Below are 16,482 nucleotides of genomic sequence, written 5' to 3'. Positions count from 1 at the left end.
AACTCACCATGGTAAAAGGATTAATTATAATCAGTGGTATAAACAAAGAAATACATTTTAGTTACAACCCCAAACCAAATAAAGATAAAATAATCAACAACATTTCAAAGCTATTGGCTTTTGTTTTCCATTGTTCCACTTGTCATGCATGGTATTTCCTGTGGGCAAAATCAACTCCAATTTCTTCTTTTTAAAATCTTGCAGAGGATAAAAAAAAAAGCATATTTCCTTCTGTTCATCCTTTCCTTTCCCCTATAGCTTGGGTATAAGCTGAAGAAGAAAAAAACAACCTATAATTATTCTCCTCTATTAGGTTACCTTTTCGTAAATAGCACTGAAAACCAAGGAAAGAGAAAGCGGATATCCAGACGATAACTACATCCTTCCAGTAGTAAATATTTCAATATCACTGTTATTTTTACATAACTATGATGTGTGCTGAATACAGAACTCAAAAAAAAAAAAAACCACAAAAAAACCCATAAGGCATAGCAGTGTGTGATTTAGAAAAAGGTATCTTAACATACTGCACCCTACCCTTTTCCCACATTGTTTTTGCATACAGCTTTAATGTGCTGTACTAGACCAATACTGACAACAGAAGCTTCAGCTTTTATTGCTGTTAATACCCTGAGCAATTACTATAACTCAGCAGGAACTTCTGCCCTGGACTATCACATTATAATCAGCATTTCATAAGCAACACTGTACAAACATGAAGGCACCAGCCATTGTGCACAAATTGTACAAAAGGGGCTCAGGTTCTAAAAGGTAAAAGAAAAATCTTTGCAATTTTATTTCACAGCTGTATCTTTTCCATGGTGCACTGGTATTCCATTTGGTAAAAATCACACACAAAGACAGTGACCAGGAAAAGAGCAGTAGCAGCAGCCACCAGCCAAACAAAACTCTTCAGGAAACAAGGCCACCGCCCAGATTTTCAAATGTCAGTGTAGCTTCTGTAAAAAATATTTGAAAGGAAACATGTAACAAATAACAAAGACCTCTAAAATAATAAAACTTTGTGTTGACATAAAATCTGAATAAAAAGCATTTGATTTTTACAAGATTAAACTGCAAGGCCATCTTGCAAAACATGCAAGGAGGTTGAAAGCAGTTTACCAAGTGTAATCCTTGGGAGTAAATGGCACATTTGACTTTCTTTTATAACAGTAAGCATGTATTACTTATGCAGTAATTTTTTAAGAAAAAAAAATAAACGGCATGCACTTATTAACTAAATTGGAATATGCTAGTTAGATATTTGGGGCATCAGAAACAAAGAAGATGGAGAGTTAAAGATCTCTTCAGACCACTGCATTACTTTTCCTTAGACTGAAATATCACATATAATGAATTGCCAAACGTTTCAAAGGGTTTTTGAAATAAGGACAGTCACAGACACTGATAAAATCTCTACAAATTAGGATTAGGATTTCTCTACACCTAAAAGTAGAGAGTGGTCACAATCCTTCAAGTACAGGGATCCCTTTTTAAGATCTAAATGTTTCAAAAGATCCCCAAATAACAGTACTTCAGTAGTATTTCACTTATCAACCGCTTGAGGAAAATACCTAATAAACAGGGATTCTTCAGTGCATATTATCATTAAATAAGTAAATTTTTAAAACCACAGCAGCATATTCATACATGTGAAAAGCATTGCACAGATGTGTGAGGTACATTTATTTAAGACTGAGAATGTTTACTTGCAGACCTTCGCAAAATCTCTACAGATATCCAGGGATCTAAAACCCCTAGTGTGGGGACCACTGGTCCGAAACAAAGAGATCATAGCGGGCAACATCAATACTTAATGAACTTAGGAAAAGTTTTTAATGAGAAAGTACTATAGCTATAGTACTGAGCCAGACTTCCAACCTCCACTACTTGGAGACCCCAAAAAAAGATTCAAGAGTCACTCCATACTCACTAAAATATCTAAGTAAATTAATTATGGTCACCACCGAAACCAGTCTCTGGCCCATGTACATTCTTTTTCTCCAATCATCAAATGCCAAAATTACTCTTCTTCAGGCTCTTCCCAATGGCTGAGAAGAAACAAACTACTTCAGAAACTCAAGGGAATCTCGGAAATTGATGTCAAAACACCTATGAGAGGAAGGAAACTTTACACACATTATTTACAATATGAGCTTTGTAAATCTAAGTGTCACAAAACGGGGAAGATAAAACTGGTGACTGCCTTCTGTGAGTGCTACAGCCAGCAGGGAGCGTTAGCACTGAAGAAGGTAAACTGGTTATAAAATCAATACGAGAGACAAGCCACCATGAGACAGCCAGAGGAACTGGAAAGAGAAGGTCCAGAGCAGAATCAAGAGCACGTGAAAAAAATGCTTACCAGTTTGAAGTCTTGAATGCTACAGATGAAATACGGTGTGTTTGGTCTCCGACTCTCGATATACACACAGTCTTTAAAAGAAAAAGAAATTTTAAAACAATGGCATTTACCTTTAAGGGAACAAAGACAGGGCCCATAAAGCCACTGCATACATAAATAAATGACAAAGCACATACATTTTAAGGAAATTTTTTTCTCAGAGAATATTAAATTACTAGTAATTTTAAGCTAAAGGGAAACAGCCCTTGGGCTTTTTTTTTTTTTTTACCACTTTTCCGTTAATTTAAAAAACTTGATAAAACCTCAATTATTGTTTTCAGGGTCCCTGAAGAAGGGGGAGGAGGAAATCCCATGGGAGTATCCACATTCAGTTGAAGGTACTTGCTCAAATTTACCCACCAAGACAAAACCTGAATATCTTGCTACCAAGACAAAATCCTGAATATCTTATTCAAATAGATGCCTCGTCATTACAAAGAGAAATGGCTTGACCAAGTGCTACTTTATTTTCAATTATTATTTTGTGAGGAAAGAAGTGAAATGTAAAGACGACTAGCTTGAACATGCCATTACAATGATCTTTTCCCTATAAATTTTAACCTAAACACACTTTACTTTCTAATTGTAAAGAGAAACAAGGCAGCCAATCAGAGATGGAATGAAGTAAACCAAATTACATTTTCCTCTGGAAGAAGAGCACTTTCTTACATTGCATCTGACCGGCAGGGCCTGAATAATTATGTTTGCTGCTCTCAACTGCGCAGTCTAAAGGCTGCTTTTTAAAATGGCAAGTTGATGAACAACATAAATTGATGATCAAAAACAGATCCAGATTCAGAGAAGCATCGATCAGACCGTCAAACCTCAGAGGGAAGGTAGGGGAGGGTGGGAGTAAGGGGTAAGTTTATATGCATGAACTTGTATGCATGCATATAAACCTAACCAATGGACACAGACACCAGGGGGGTGAGGGCATGAGTGGAGGGGCAATGGGAGGATAAGGACACATATGTAATACCTAATCAACAAAGATAGATAGATAGATAGATAGATAGATAGATAGATAGATAGATAGATAAAATGACAAGTTGAGATACAGTTGTTTTTTTTAAAAGCAGTGATATTAAAGGAAGCAGTGGTTATAAAGAAATATAAAAACTCTTCCCATTACAATCCAAGATCATTGTAAAGTTTAGGATAAGAAGGTCATGTATTGTTTACTGGGAAGTAAAAGCATCTGCAGGCAATCACATTTTCTAGAGAGTGGCCATAATGCCCACATTTAAAACGTCCTTTGTTTTATCTTTCCTGTTGACCCTTCATAACGGAGATGTCTTAGAATAACTCAGATCCTTGAGAACTCAGGCAGGTTCCTCTACTGCCGCATTTCATACATGTTAAGAGTCAAGAAATAGCAAAGGAGCCAAGATCTGGAGCCATCCACCCAGTAGACAGTCCAGTCCCACCACAGTGCTAGCAGACCACTAGGACACAGATCATGAAGAAAGTCCTCACTAAAGGGACACTTCCTTCCAAAAAACTTTCTGAAAGACATCAGGATTTTTGTAGCCCAAAGCCATTCCAGAAAGAGAAGGACTCATTTTCAGGCATCCAGAAGTTCCCAACTGATTTCTCTACACAGATGTAGACTCAACAACAGAGAGTCAATCCCTGTATGTATGAATGAACTGTTGACCAAGCTTTTCTAGCTTGTTCCAGAATCCAGGATGCTAAATAACTCTATTCAACATTCAGGCAACATCCATTTAACATGCTTATGGCACATATCTCTCTTCCTATCTCGTATTTGGTATTCAAGTAAAAGCAGAAGAAATCCACCCAGCTGGGGTGACTCAGTGGATTGAGCATCATTCCATGCACCAAGAGATAACTGGTTCAATTCCTGGTCAGGGCACATGCCCTGATTGTGGGCCCAATCTGCAGTGGGGGGGTGCAGGAGGCAGCCAATCGATGATGGATGTTTCTCTCATCAATGTTTCTATCTCTCTTTCTCTCTCCCTTCCTCTTTCTCTAAAAATCAATAAAAACATTTAAAAAACAAAAACAGAAGAAATCCATTCCTAAGTAAAAACTATAGCTCCAATCTGCACAATTTTGGGACACCTAAGGGTCTTAATGTCTGTGTTCTAATCCCTATTGTACCTGTATGTCAAATCTCTAGATATCAATTATTTACTCATCCCACTCAACCTGAACACAAAGGACAGTGTATGTGCCCTCTTCTTCCTATTTCATACATAACACTGTCATACCTAGCTACTATTCACTGGCTTCAAAATTAACAGGTCATTTTCTTAACGAATGACTTACCCGTTCTTAAAGCCCACATAACAAAAATTTTCCATATTCAGTGGTCTGATCCCATACCACATCCACCACATCTCATCTTCCACTAGGCTGCATTCTACAAAAGAAACACCAACACCACTACCTCCACCCATGCCAAACCTTTTCACTCCTTCATTCTGCCAGCACCTGCAACCTTATAACGAGTCACCTCCAGCAGCAGTGAATTCTCATGGCTCCTCTATAAAGAAACATCTCCTTTCTTTTACATAAAATTAACAATTTACGTTGCCTGTCTGTTCAGTTATTTGGCAGTCAGATGGTCTGCACTGTCCACATTACTATTGTTGAGCTTTGAACTCAGAGAAACTTACTCACTTTAGTGTTCTCTGCAACCACCGAGAACTGGTGCCTGGCATTCAATATGACAGATGCTTAGATAGTGAAAACTATGGGCAACTTTGTTCTTTTTACATAAAGAAAAGCTCTCTATGTACTTTTCAGAATCAATAGAATCATTATTACTATAAGTCCTCTTACTGAGACACAAAGCAGTTATTAATTTGTAGTGTGTAAAAACACTTTCCAGAAAAAAAAGAGAGAACCTATATTCTCTCATCTCTCACTGCCAAGTGACATTCAGGAAAATGATTACCTGTAAACACATCTGGATGTAACTGTTAGAGAAGGGAATAAAGGTCAACCATGAAGAAAGTCCTCACTGAAATGGGGGGCGGGGGGAGATAAGAGAGAGTAAAGGGAGGAAAATAGTGATGGAAGGAGACCTGACTTGGGGTGATGAACACAAAATACAATATACAGATGACATCCCTTTGCTTAAACACTTATCTGCAGTCTTATTGGAAGCCTCCTCACACTCCTGACTTATGAAACACTTCCATGAGGGGATAAGGCAGAGAGCAGATTCTCAAATCTGACATATGGAATTAACATATTTACTTACTAATGACTTATTACTAGATAAACAGTCACTTCTTTCTGTTTAAAAAGTTACCATGGGCCCTAGCCAGTTTGGCTCAGTGCATACAGAATCGCGGCCTACGGACTGAAAGGTCCTGGTTCGATTCCAGTCAAGGGCACATGCCCAGATTGCAGGCTGGATCCCCAGTAGGAGACGTGCAGGAGGCAGCCAATCAATGATGCTTTCTTATCATTGATGTTGCTATCTCTCTCTCTCCCTTCTCTCTGAAATCAATAAAAATATATTTTTAAAAAATTTGGCTTTGCTTCTAAAGCAAAAGAGTGCTTTTAAAAATAAATAAATAAGTTATCATGGCAACCCAAATTGATCCAAAGCTATAAATTCACATGAGAGTCCAATGCCCAAGGCTAGTAATCTGTTACTGTATTAAGTGATCTCTATAACTTTTCTTTATAACCCATAAAAATTAGGGTGATCCAACTAAAAGAATTTAGTCTAAGAAACCATTTGGAATTTAAGTCTCATACACACAGAAATCTGCTTATTCTTCTTAATGATTTTCAAAACAAAATAAGGCCAAATATTCATAAGAATATGAATATTTCCCTTATCTCATTAATTAAGCAGCTATTTAAGAAAATAACTTTATATAGATGTCTATAGTTAGCCCCCAAATAAAGCTGTTTATTTGGAAGGGGAAAGATGAGAACTTAAATCAAGAGCAATGTTAAATTTTCAGTTGGATTATATGACCAGTAATTGCTTAAAGCCAAAATTATTTTCTAAGAATTTTCATGCAATTTATGAGTGCATGGATTATCTGAAGCTGGTCTCAATGATCCTCAACCTGAAAATCCCCCATGACCAACACAAGCACTGCAGACACCTTTTATTTATTTTTTTAAAGAGCTTTTTTTGTTTTAAATCAGAAAGCTAGCAGCCTGGAAGAACTGCGCAAAGCTGATGCAATCCATTAAGTGCATAATGCACATTTCCAAAATTACCCATATGAAAATGTATATTTATCAGATTGAGCTAACGGCGGTTGCAGGGCAAATACATATATATATTAATCTTAAAATCAGCAAGTCTGAAATGGGCTAGAAAAATAAGAGGCTATTACCATCTATATCATTTATGCCAAACAACACATGATAACTAATTTTTTCTGTATAGGGGTGTGTGGAAATGAAACCATGGGTCTAGGTTAAGACTTATTCTCTAACATCTAGCCTCTGACTGGGAATGGATCCCACGATTAATGACCTCAAATCCTGCATCCATGATTTGGGCAATGACACCGAACAGGGGTGTTTCTGGCTGTTTCGCAAAACCTCAACACAGCTTTGTGTCCAAGAATCTATTGTACCATCTGCAAACAACAGAGCATATGCTAAGCTGAGGAAGGAAGTCAGCCAAAACGTAAAGGCAAATTCTCAAGGCAAAGAAAGCCCTACTTTCTCAACGCTCAGCAAATCAGCAGAAATAGAGCAGTGACTTTCAAGCAGTGTGTCACAAGAGGACACTGGGGTGCCCAAGAATGTTTCAAACATGCAATAATGACTGTTTAGTCAGGGCACTGACCTTCCCCCTTAGACCAGTGGTTCTCAACCTTGGCTGCACATTAGAATCACCAGGGAACCTTTTTAAAATCCTGATTTCTGGGCCTCATCCTCCGGAAATTCTGTTTCTTTGTTACTAATGATGAGGCCCAGAAATCAGGATTTTAAAAAGATTCCCAGGTAATTCTAATGTGCAGCCAAGGTTGAGAACCACTGCCTTAGACTATCCAATTAAAAAATGACAACAGCCATCTGATGTGAATGGATCACAATTACACCCTCTTTTGTCAGATCAGGTTATTTTTTGGAGTGTCACAGAATTTTAGTCATTAGTTCATGTGTGCTATGAGATGAAAAAGGTTGAAAAATCACTGAAACAGGGTCGGGGGGAGACAGAAGAGAGTAAAGGTAGGAAAAATGGTGGTGGAAGGAGATTGACTTGGGGTGGTGAACACACAATACAATATACAGATGATGTATGATAGAATTGTACCCCTGAAACCTACATCATTTTATTAACCACTGTCACCCCAAAAATTCAATAAAAATTAAAATGGAATTTTTAATTAATAATAAGAAAAAAATTGCTGAAACAGAGCAAGAGCACAGTCTTCTCAAGGGTAAGAACCATAGCCGGGAGCAATAGGCAGTTTGTAATCCTGAAACACAAAGAACCTGTCAGCATCCTTCCTGACAGCCTCCTCACACAGCACAGTGGACACTTACTTCACCCACTAATTGAGCAGAGCAGCACTATGAGCCAGCGTGAAAACGGCGGTCAGGCCATGCTCAGCCACAGTGCTGCCCCTTAAAGAACTCCCCTCCCCAATGAATGCCTTTCTGCCTGTTCACCTTTGAAATACCTTCTCGTCCTTTGCAAAGCATGGCCAGTGCCACTCTAATATAATTTCCAATAGAAAACCTCTACTAGTTGTGAAGAGCATGCATGAAGAAAGACTTTCTCACAAATTTTTCAGAGAGCCAGCCGGGTGGCAGAGTGGTGGACATGGAGGCCGACCCTCAGGACTGTGCTGCTCTGCCACTTGCCATTTCTCTTACAAGGATACCTCCAACCTGGACACTGAACCATTCAATGAGGTAACAGCAGGTTGGTCTAATAGTGCAGAATAGAAACTGCACAGGTACTCACTAGTTAAACTGGATGTTCCAAATTTCCAACATACAAAAAAGGAGTGTATGTATGTATGCACATGCTAGAAACACTGAATCCTGATACCCAAATCAACCCACAAATGCTGCACGCCCCTCGCAGAGCTCTCATCTCTAGCTTCCCCGTCTGTACAACAGTCAAACCCATCATCCCTCACCTCAGTAAATAATATTCTACATGGTAAACACTCAAAAACTATGTGAAGACCAAGTAAATTGAACCAAAATGTATCATCAAAAAGAAGTTACACAAGATCCTAGCAAGAAAGTTGCTATGCTCTATCAATATAAAAATAAAGAATGATGTTTTCTAATACATATTTCTTTAAGGGATAACTCAATTGCAGGATGGCCCACTTTTAGTTTTCTACTAGATTCTTTCGTGAGGAAGGGATACACAGTGTCAGGGAATAATGGAGAATGGAAAAGGGAAAACGGCAATTCAGTAAAACCTTCTGTCCCTACCCTTATCCTGTATTTTGACCCTGAAAAGGTCACCAACACTGGCTGTTCTCAAAGTCTAAACTCAGTGGAAAAGAGATGTCAGGTAACTTATCTCCTTGGTCCCTTCCTTTTTAAACTTCATGAAAATTCAATTCCATGTATTCAAATGTCTACAGATTCCCTACTAATACTACAAAGCTCACACTGGCTTTTGTCTAAAAACAGAACACTATCTACTTCTAGCTAACACTGATCTGTCTTTATCCTCATTGCTAACAGGGAATTATTATGCTAACAGGGAATTAAATTATGAGAAAAATCAAATGTGTGTGGTGGCGTAGAGGGGGGAGCAGGCCATAACAAACAAAGGGATTTTTGTTTAAATTTCCCACATTTTTTTTCTCCTCTAGGAGCTAGAAAATCTTCCAATGCCTCGAAAGCTTAGACTGAACCAAGCCTATCTTTCTAAATTTAAGTTATGCTGTTATTCTGGAAGAAATGCTGCAGAGCAAGACCTTCCCAAATCAATCATATTCTACATGGACTTGAAAACTATGTCAAACATGAAAAAGCAAGATCATACTGCCAGCAACAGCGATCTTATTAGTTATGCTGATATGCTAAATGTTAGCCATGGTCTGACACTTGCATCACACTCTCATCACCATATTTTATTCTGAAAATGTTCCTTAAAAAGCTCTCCCTGTAACCTACATTGAAGCCCTATTATGAGAAAGGATTCTAACCAGTTTAACATCCAAACCCCATTAAAGTGATGTGGATCTCTAATAGTTCTAATTACTGTGTTTGTATAGAGCTCAAATGCCATAAGAAAACACAGGGAATTGAAGGGTGAGAGGAATCTATTTTAAAAATCAGTGATGGCCATCTGCCCTATGAAGCTAAGTGTCTTAGGACACTAGACATGCGGGAAGGAAATTCTAGACCACTCTCATTCTTGCTTCCCCACTGTAACTACCATTCTAACGCCTGAGAAGACCAGTAACAACCCTACTCTCAATTCAGTGAGCCCTATAAAAAAATAAGTAAATTCTGCTATCAAACCCCTGCTAGGTAGAGGATGCTTAAATGGAAATGCCGACAGGTCCTGAACACAAAAGATTACAACTGGAACATGACTGAAATATGTACATGTAGGAAACGAATGTGGAGAAAACTCCAACACTGCTAAGAACACTATGCCCAGTATCCACAGACAAAAAACCACCAGGGACAGAGAGGCTGGAGTGCAGGTTCTTCTCGCCCCACATGGCGACAACAAACAAATTGCAAGTCTGATCTTCTGGTGTCACATCCTGCAGAGCCGATTTCAAGCAACACTGCTTGCTCCTTTTGAGAAAACAATGAACTGAGAGCCTGGGCTTCACAATAAATGGCTCAACCAATTTGCAGTGCTCGCTGGAAATACACAGGGGAGTTCACAATGCCTGGCTATAGTTCTTATTTGGAAAATGATTTTATTAGAAACTGGTATCATAGTGAATCCATTTTCTTTACGGGTTTTCTGCTACTGTTTAATGGACTGTCAGTATAATTTAGATTTCATCTATTTAAACTCATTCAAGCCTGGCTCCAGATTGTACAGTAAATGGAACATATTTCTATTCAATGAAATTAATGACACTTAATTTTTGTCTGCAGTTCTCAATTTTGTAAAAGCAACTATTCCACAGCGCAAGCATCAAGCTACAAAATTTCCACGCCAATTACTTTTTTTGTACTTTATAAGCATCCACACATTTTGTACGCCTTTATTATAAGACTAATGTACATATTCATTTACTATTTCTTCCCATTCAAATATTTACTATCAACTTTCCAGAAAGTTAGGACTTAAATTATAACTAAAAGCAGAGAAAATGAAATTGTCAATCTGAACAGAAGCTAAATTATTATGGATTTTTTAAGCTGGCAAAACTAAAGATTAAAACTTTCTGCTATATATATACATATTTACATATATATATACACACACATATATATATTTCTTACATACTATTAGATGATTTCCTTACATATTTCAAATCAGTCACAGTGCAAACATTAAGTGAAATTTATTAAAAGTAGGCTAGCCCTAGCTGGTTTGGCTACGTGATTAGAGCGTCAACCCACGTACTGAAGGGTCTCAGGTTCGATTCCGGTCAAGGGCAGGTACCTGGGTTGCAGGCCAGATTCCTGGTCCCAGGTGGGACACATGCGGGAGGTTACCAATCGATGTGAGATGTTTCTTTCTCTCTCTCCCCCCCCCCCCCCTTCCACTCTCTATTAAAAATCAATGGAAAAAATACTTGGGTGAGGATTAACAAAAATAAATAAATAAATAAACAAACAAACAAACAAATAAATAAATAAATAAAAGTAGGCTAAACTTACCATATGGATTTAGATATACAATGAAGGCATACAGCACATATTATTAAATACTGTACTGAATAACTTCTGAGACTGATATTCTGTTTAACAGAAATTTACTCCTGTTAATTTTATTTATCAGATAATACAACAATCCCATGACTGATTTTTCTCCTTGAGTGATTACTCTTTCATCTAAGTATCCACACAGATGTGAAAGAGATGCTTAAAGGAGAAAAGGGCATACAAGAAAGTACTGTAAGAGAAACTTATAAAATCAAGACCCAAATATTAATAAGGAAAACATCCTGAATTTGCTACCTCAAAACTATAAACCACCAGGGTCATAGACTGACAGACTGCAATTCACACAAAAAAAAAGAAAGTCAAGGAAAACCACTAGTCTTTCCATTCCTTTTATCAGCTTGATATTCTGTATCTGCTCAGCTGGTTTCTGAGTCTCCTATAAGCACACTCTCCTCAGGCCCCAGTCCATGAACTGCTTCATGCTGTTGCCTGTTTGAGATGCTCTTCCACTATTTGGTCCTACTGCAATTCTGCCCAACTTCCAAGACACAAACCAAGCTTCAATGGTCCTCATGTCTTCCTCAATGTCACAAACTTACAATCTGTCCTATTCAGTTGGTATTTGCCCACCCCGTTACTAACACCAGAACATTACTTGAATGAGTATAACTTCTTCCTTTAAAATGAGTAAGAATCAAGAACTAGAATCCTATTTCTGTATCGTGCTCTTCCTCACCTCCACAAAATATCTTGCACAAAGTTATACACATAGAAAATTGTGCTTTTATGATATCAGCTGATTAATAAAACACTAATAATACTATCGCTGGCATCTACCATACCTCATTAAATTCTACGAGCTATTCAAAGTCTATTACAGGTTCAGTGGGCTTCACATTTAATCATTTGCTTTAATTTATAGAATTTCTAAGGGCAACTGAAACCTGCTCCCTGACTCTCTTATTCTACCCACACCTCTTCCTTCTAGTCCTCCTTAAGTCATTGTTGTTTTCATTTGGGTTTTTAGTGTGGTACTGACTGCTGTTTGGTCAGGCATTTCTTTTAAAATTCAAATCAAAGACAAAAGATATTTTAAGAATTAAAAATATCTAGTCACTTTCACATGACTGAATAAATACTGAGACCTCAGATTTTCAATAAGGATCTTCAGCCAACTATGAATTATAAATGTCACTTGTAAGTATTCACAGATATTTGGAAAAAAATAATTCCACCTACACAACAATTTCCAATTATCAGTCTCCTTAAGAATCAACATGTTGCCCTAACCGGTTTGGCTCAGTGGATAGAGTGTCGGCCTGCAGACTCAAGGGTCCCAGGTTCAATTCCAGTCAAGGGCATGTACCTTGGTTGCGGACACAACCCCGGTGGGGAGTGTGCAGGGGGCAGCTGATCGATGTTTCTCTCTCATCGATGTTTCTAACTCTCTATCCCTCTCCCTTCCTCTATGTAAAAAATCAATAAAATATATTTTTTTTAAAAAAGAATCAACATGTAGTAATTTTGCTTTATAACATATACATCATTCTCAAGCTAAAAAGTATTTGAGTCGGGGAGTCGGGGTAGATGGGATCTTGTCTGGTAATCTGCCATCCACTGTCACTTTTATAATCAAAATTAGCAAAGATCTGAGCAAGGTAGCAGTATTTAAAGTATCTAAATGCCTCTTGATTTCTAAAATGAGATCAGAAATTTTGTTTATTATTTGGGCCATAAGATGCTCCGGATGCTTTCTATACAAAACTGTATTCAACACACTACAACAAATGAGTGCAGCTGCTCTGGGCCAATATAACTCTTAATGAGAGTTTTGTTTTTTGTAAATCATATCTTGGGAAAATCACGTTTTGAATATCTGCTGAGATGAAATGAATCAGAATTGAGGGGCGGGGGAAATTAAGGCTTCTACATTTTAAGCGAACTGGCAACAGGCAAATCTTGTCAAGATTACATTAAAGCTAAAAAATGAAAATATAGTCTACAAGGAACAGAACCATAAACTCATAAAACATTCACACAGAGACTTATGGGTACCACCTATGTGCCAGCTAAGTGCTAGAGATACTGAATATAAAAATATTATCCTTCCCTGCCCTGGCCAGGTTGCTCAGTTGGTTGGAGTGTCATCCTGTGTAGGGAGCGGCTATAGTTAAACCTCGGACTGACCTGTTGGCAAAGCCACAAACAAGTCCCAGCTTGGAGGGCACAGCCCTCTTAGCATAATTAAGCTTGACCTTATGAAGCTCCCTAAATCTTATCTGGGTAGCTAATGGGCTGTGGGAGGTGCAGCAAGTGCTGCCAAAACAAGTGGAACTCACAAGAACACTAACTATGGTGACCACTACCTTGTTTACCTCTGTCTGTCTCTCTCTCTGTGGCCTTAGCCAGGCACAGGAGATCCACCTAGACCCAGCTTATTCTCTTTGTCTGTCTTTTCTACATCCTTCACCGCCCCCTCAGGCTCACCAAACCCTTGGCTGTGCTGGCACAGCACAATCCTGTGCACTGAAAAGTTGAGGTTTCAATTCCTGGTCTGGGCACATACCTAGGTTGTAGGTTTGATCCCTGATCTAAGTGCATGCAGGAGGCAACAGATCCATGTTTCTCTCCTTTCCTCTCTCACTAAAATCAATAAAAAACATATCCTCAGGTGAGGATTAAAATTTAAAAATAAATAAAAATATTGTCCTTCACTTGACAATCTGTATATATAAAAGCCTAAGCAACCAAACGACCAGTCGACCGGTCACTATGATGTGCACTGACTACCAGGGGGTAGATGCTCAACGCAGGAGCTGCCCCCTGATGATCAGTGCGCTCCCACAGCCAACCTCCCGTGGACCCTGATCCCAATGGCCCCAATGGGGGCAGCCGGCCAACCTCCCGCAGCTCCAATCAGCCCCGACTGCCGGCCAGGCCGAGGGACCCCACCCGTGCATGAATTCGTGCACTGGGCCTCTAGTAAATAATATTAGAGCTAGGTATGAAAACAAATAAATAAATATATGCCTTCAATACTTTTATATTATTTTTAAAATTTTTTTTTATTGATTTCAGAGAGGAAGGGAGAGGGAGAGATAGAAACATCAATGATGAGAGAGAATCACTGATTGGCTGTCTCCCGCATGCTCCCCACTGGGAATCTAGCTGCAACCCGGGCATGTGCCCCTAACTGGAATTGAACCCGGACCCTTCAGTCCGAAGGCTGATGCTCTATCCACTGAGCAAAACCAGTCCGGGCATCAATATTCTTAATTGTAGTTGTTTTTTAGTCTCCGTAACAGAGAATGCTAGTTGAGAATATTCACTTTCCCCTTCTTCCTTAATAATAGAGCATATGATGTCTAGCAGGGCCTACAACCCTCGGATTTTCCAGCCTCCCTTTCAACTGGCTTGGTCATGTGACTAATTCTGGTCATGGGATATATGAACAGACACAATATTTCAACTTCTGGAAACTGAATCCAGAAAAAAGGAGGCCCAGCTCTTCCTTATCCTTCCTGTTAACCTGAAAGCAATGTATTGACTGGAGGTGGAACATGAGATCACTAGATGATGATGAGAATGGAGGCCACACACAATGGAATTACAAAACCTTTTTTTGTTGCTAAAGAACCAGACCAAGAATTTACTGATTCACCATTCAGTATTTCTGGCCAGTGTACACAAATATGTTTAAATTATTTTAAAATGAGGCAAAACAGAGAGACAACCAAGATGGCGGCATAGGTAAACACCTGAATTTGCTGCCGCGCAAACCACATTAAAACTACAACTAAAAGACAAAACGAATATCATCCAGAACCACGGGAAGGCTGGCTGAGTGGAAATTCTACAACTAGAAGGAAAGAGAAAAGCGCACTGAGTCCGGTGGGAGGTGCAGAGGTGTGGAAGTGCGGAGGTACGGAGGCGCTCCAGAAGGGACTGGCAGCTGGGTACGCTGTTGTCTTTTTCAATCGGGAGGGAGATACAAGGTCCTGACTGCTCTGAACTCCAGTTCCGGGTGAGAATTTGGGGACCCAGACTCATGTGGAGAGAAACTGGACTGTCTGGCATCGGGCCGGAACATGAGGGGGGCTTTCTCGCAGAGGTGCTTGCAGCGGTCACTGTTCCTGCACTGGGCTGCGGGACACAGACCCAGGGACCGCTCCGAGGCAGAGCAGACTGGCAGCCATTGTGGTTTGCTCCACCCTGATGATTCCCTGAGACCCTGCCCCACCCAATTTACAACCCCACCCAAGCTGTGCACAGAGGCTTTTGCATATGAATGGCCTGGCCTTTCTCCGCCTAAACACCTGGGCAGACTCAGTGAGCACCAAAGCCCCACTGAAGCAAGTCTTGCCCCGGAGGGGTGTCTCCAGCACAGAAGTTCTCCCACTGCAGACACAGCTGATTCTCACAGCCAATTGGCCTGGAGGTCAATTCCTCCCAGTGATACCTACAACAATCAAGGCTTAACTACAACAAGACTGTGCACACAGCCCACAAAGGGGTGCACCAAGAGTGCCCACCTCAGGTAATTGCGGAGGCTGAGCCACTGGGCCCTATAGGACACCTAGCACAGAAAGTCACTCTATCAACACAGGGAAGCATAAAAAATGCAGAGACAAAGAAACAGGTCACAAATGAAAGAAATGGAGGAAAGCAAACTACTGGATATAGAGTTCAAAACCATGGTTCGTCAAATCTGACGAACAGAATAAACTGGTGAATAGAATAGAATCAAGGGCATAGAAAGGGAGTGGACTGACAATTCTCGGGGTAAGGGGGTGTGTGGGGTGCGGGAAAAGATTGGACAAAAATTGTACACCTATGGACGAGGACAGTGGCAGGGGGTAAGGGTGGTGTGGGAACTGGGTGGAGGGGAGCTATGGGGGGAAAGAGAGGAACAACTGTAATAATCTGAACAATAAAGATTTATTAAAAATAAATAAATAATATAAAAGGAAAAAAAATGAGGCAAAACAGTTAAACTACATTAATGAACAGAGTGACACCCAGAACAATTGGAGAAAATATTCTTTTTTAATAGAGAAAGCTAGGAGTGAACAGGTAACCTCAGCAAGAGTATAAAAACATAGAACACAGAGCTCTTGATTTAGAATTACTAAAACACCTTGCTTAGGTAGCATAAAATATCACCTTCCAGTCAACCCCTACAGTCAGATGAAATAAGGCAGAACCAAGTCCACAAGTGCTTTCCGGAAGAGACTTCACAGCTCAGTCAAGTTCCTAGTAAGACTCTACCCCGAGGTTTCACAAGGAGGAAGAAG

General features: G+C 39.5%; 1 protein-coding gene across 1 annotated transcript in view; it reads right to left on the bottom strand.

The window, feature by feature from the left end:
• LOC102427293 (arginine-glutamic acid dipeptide repeats protein) overlaps nucleotides 1-3,077 on the bottom strand; it is a 215,182-nt gene extending 212,105 nt beyond the window's left edge. Inside the window, 2 exon segments of the mRNA XM_014447016.1 lie at nucleotides 2,363-2,433; nucleotides 3,071-3,077. Coding sequence (XP_014302502.1) covers nucleotides 2,363-2,433; nucleotides 3,071-3,077 — 78 coding nt within the window.
• Nucleotides 3,078-16,482: the final 13,405 nt, after the last annotated feature.

Source organism: Myotis lucifugus, unplaced genomic scaffold, assembly GCF_000147115.1.
Source record: "Myotis lucifugus unplaced genomic scaffold, Myoluc2.0 scaffold_603, whole genome shotgun sequence".
NCBI lineage: Eukaryota > Metazoa > Chordata > Mammalia > Chiroptera > Vespertilionidae > Myotis > Myotis lucifugus.
Note: the sequence above shows the minus strand (reverse complement) of the source record. Positions and strands in the feature narration are given on the sequence as shown.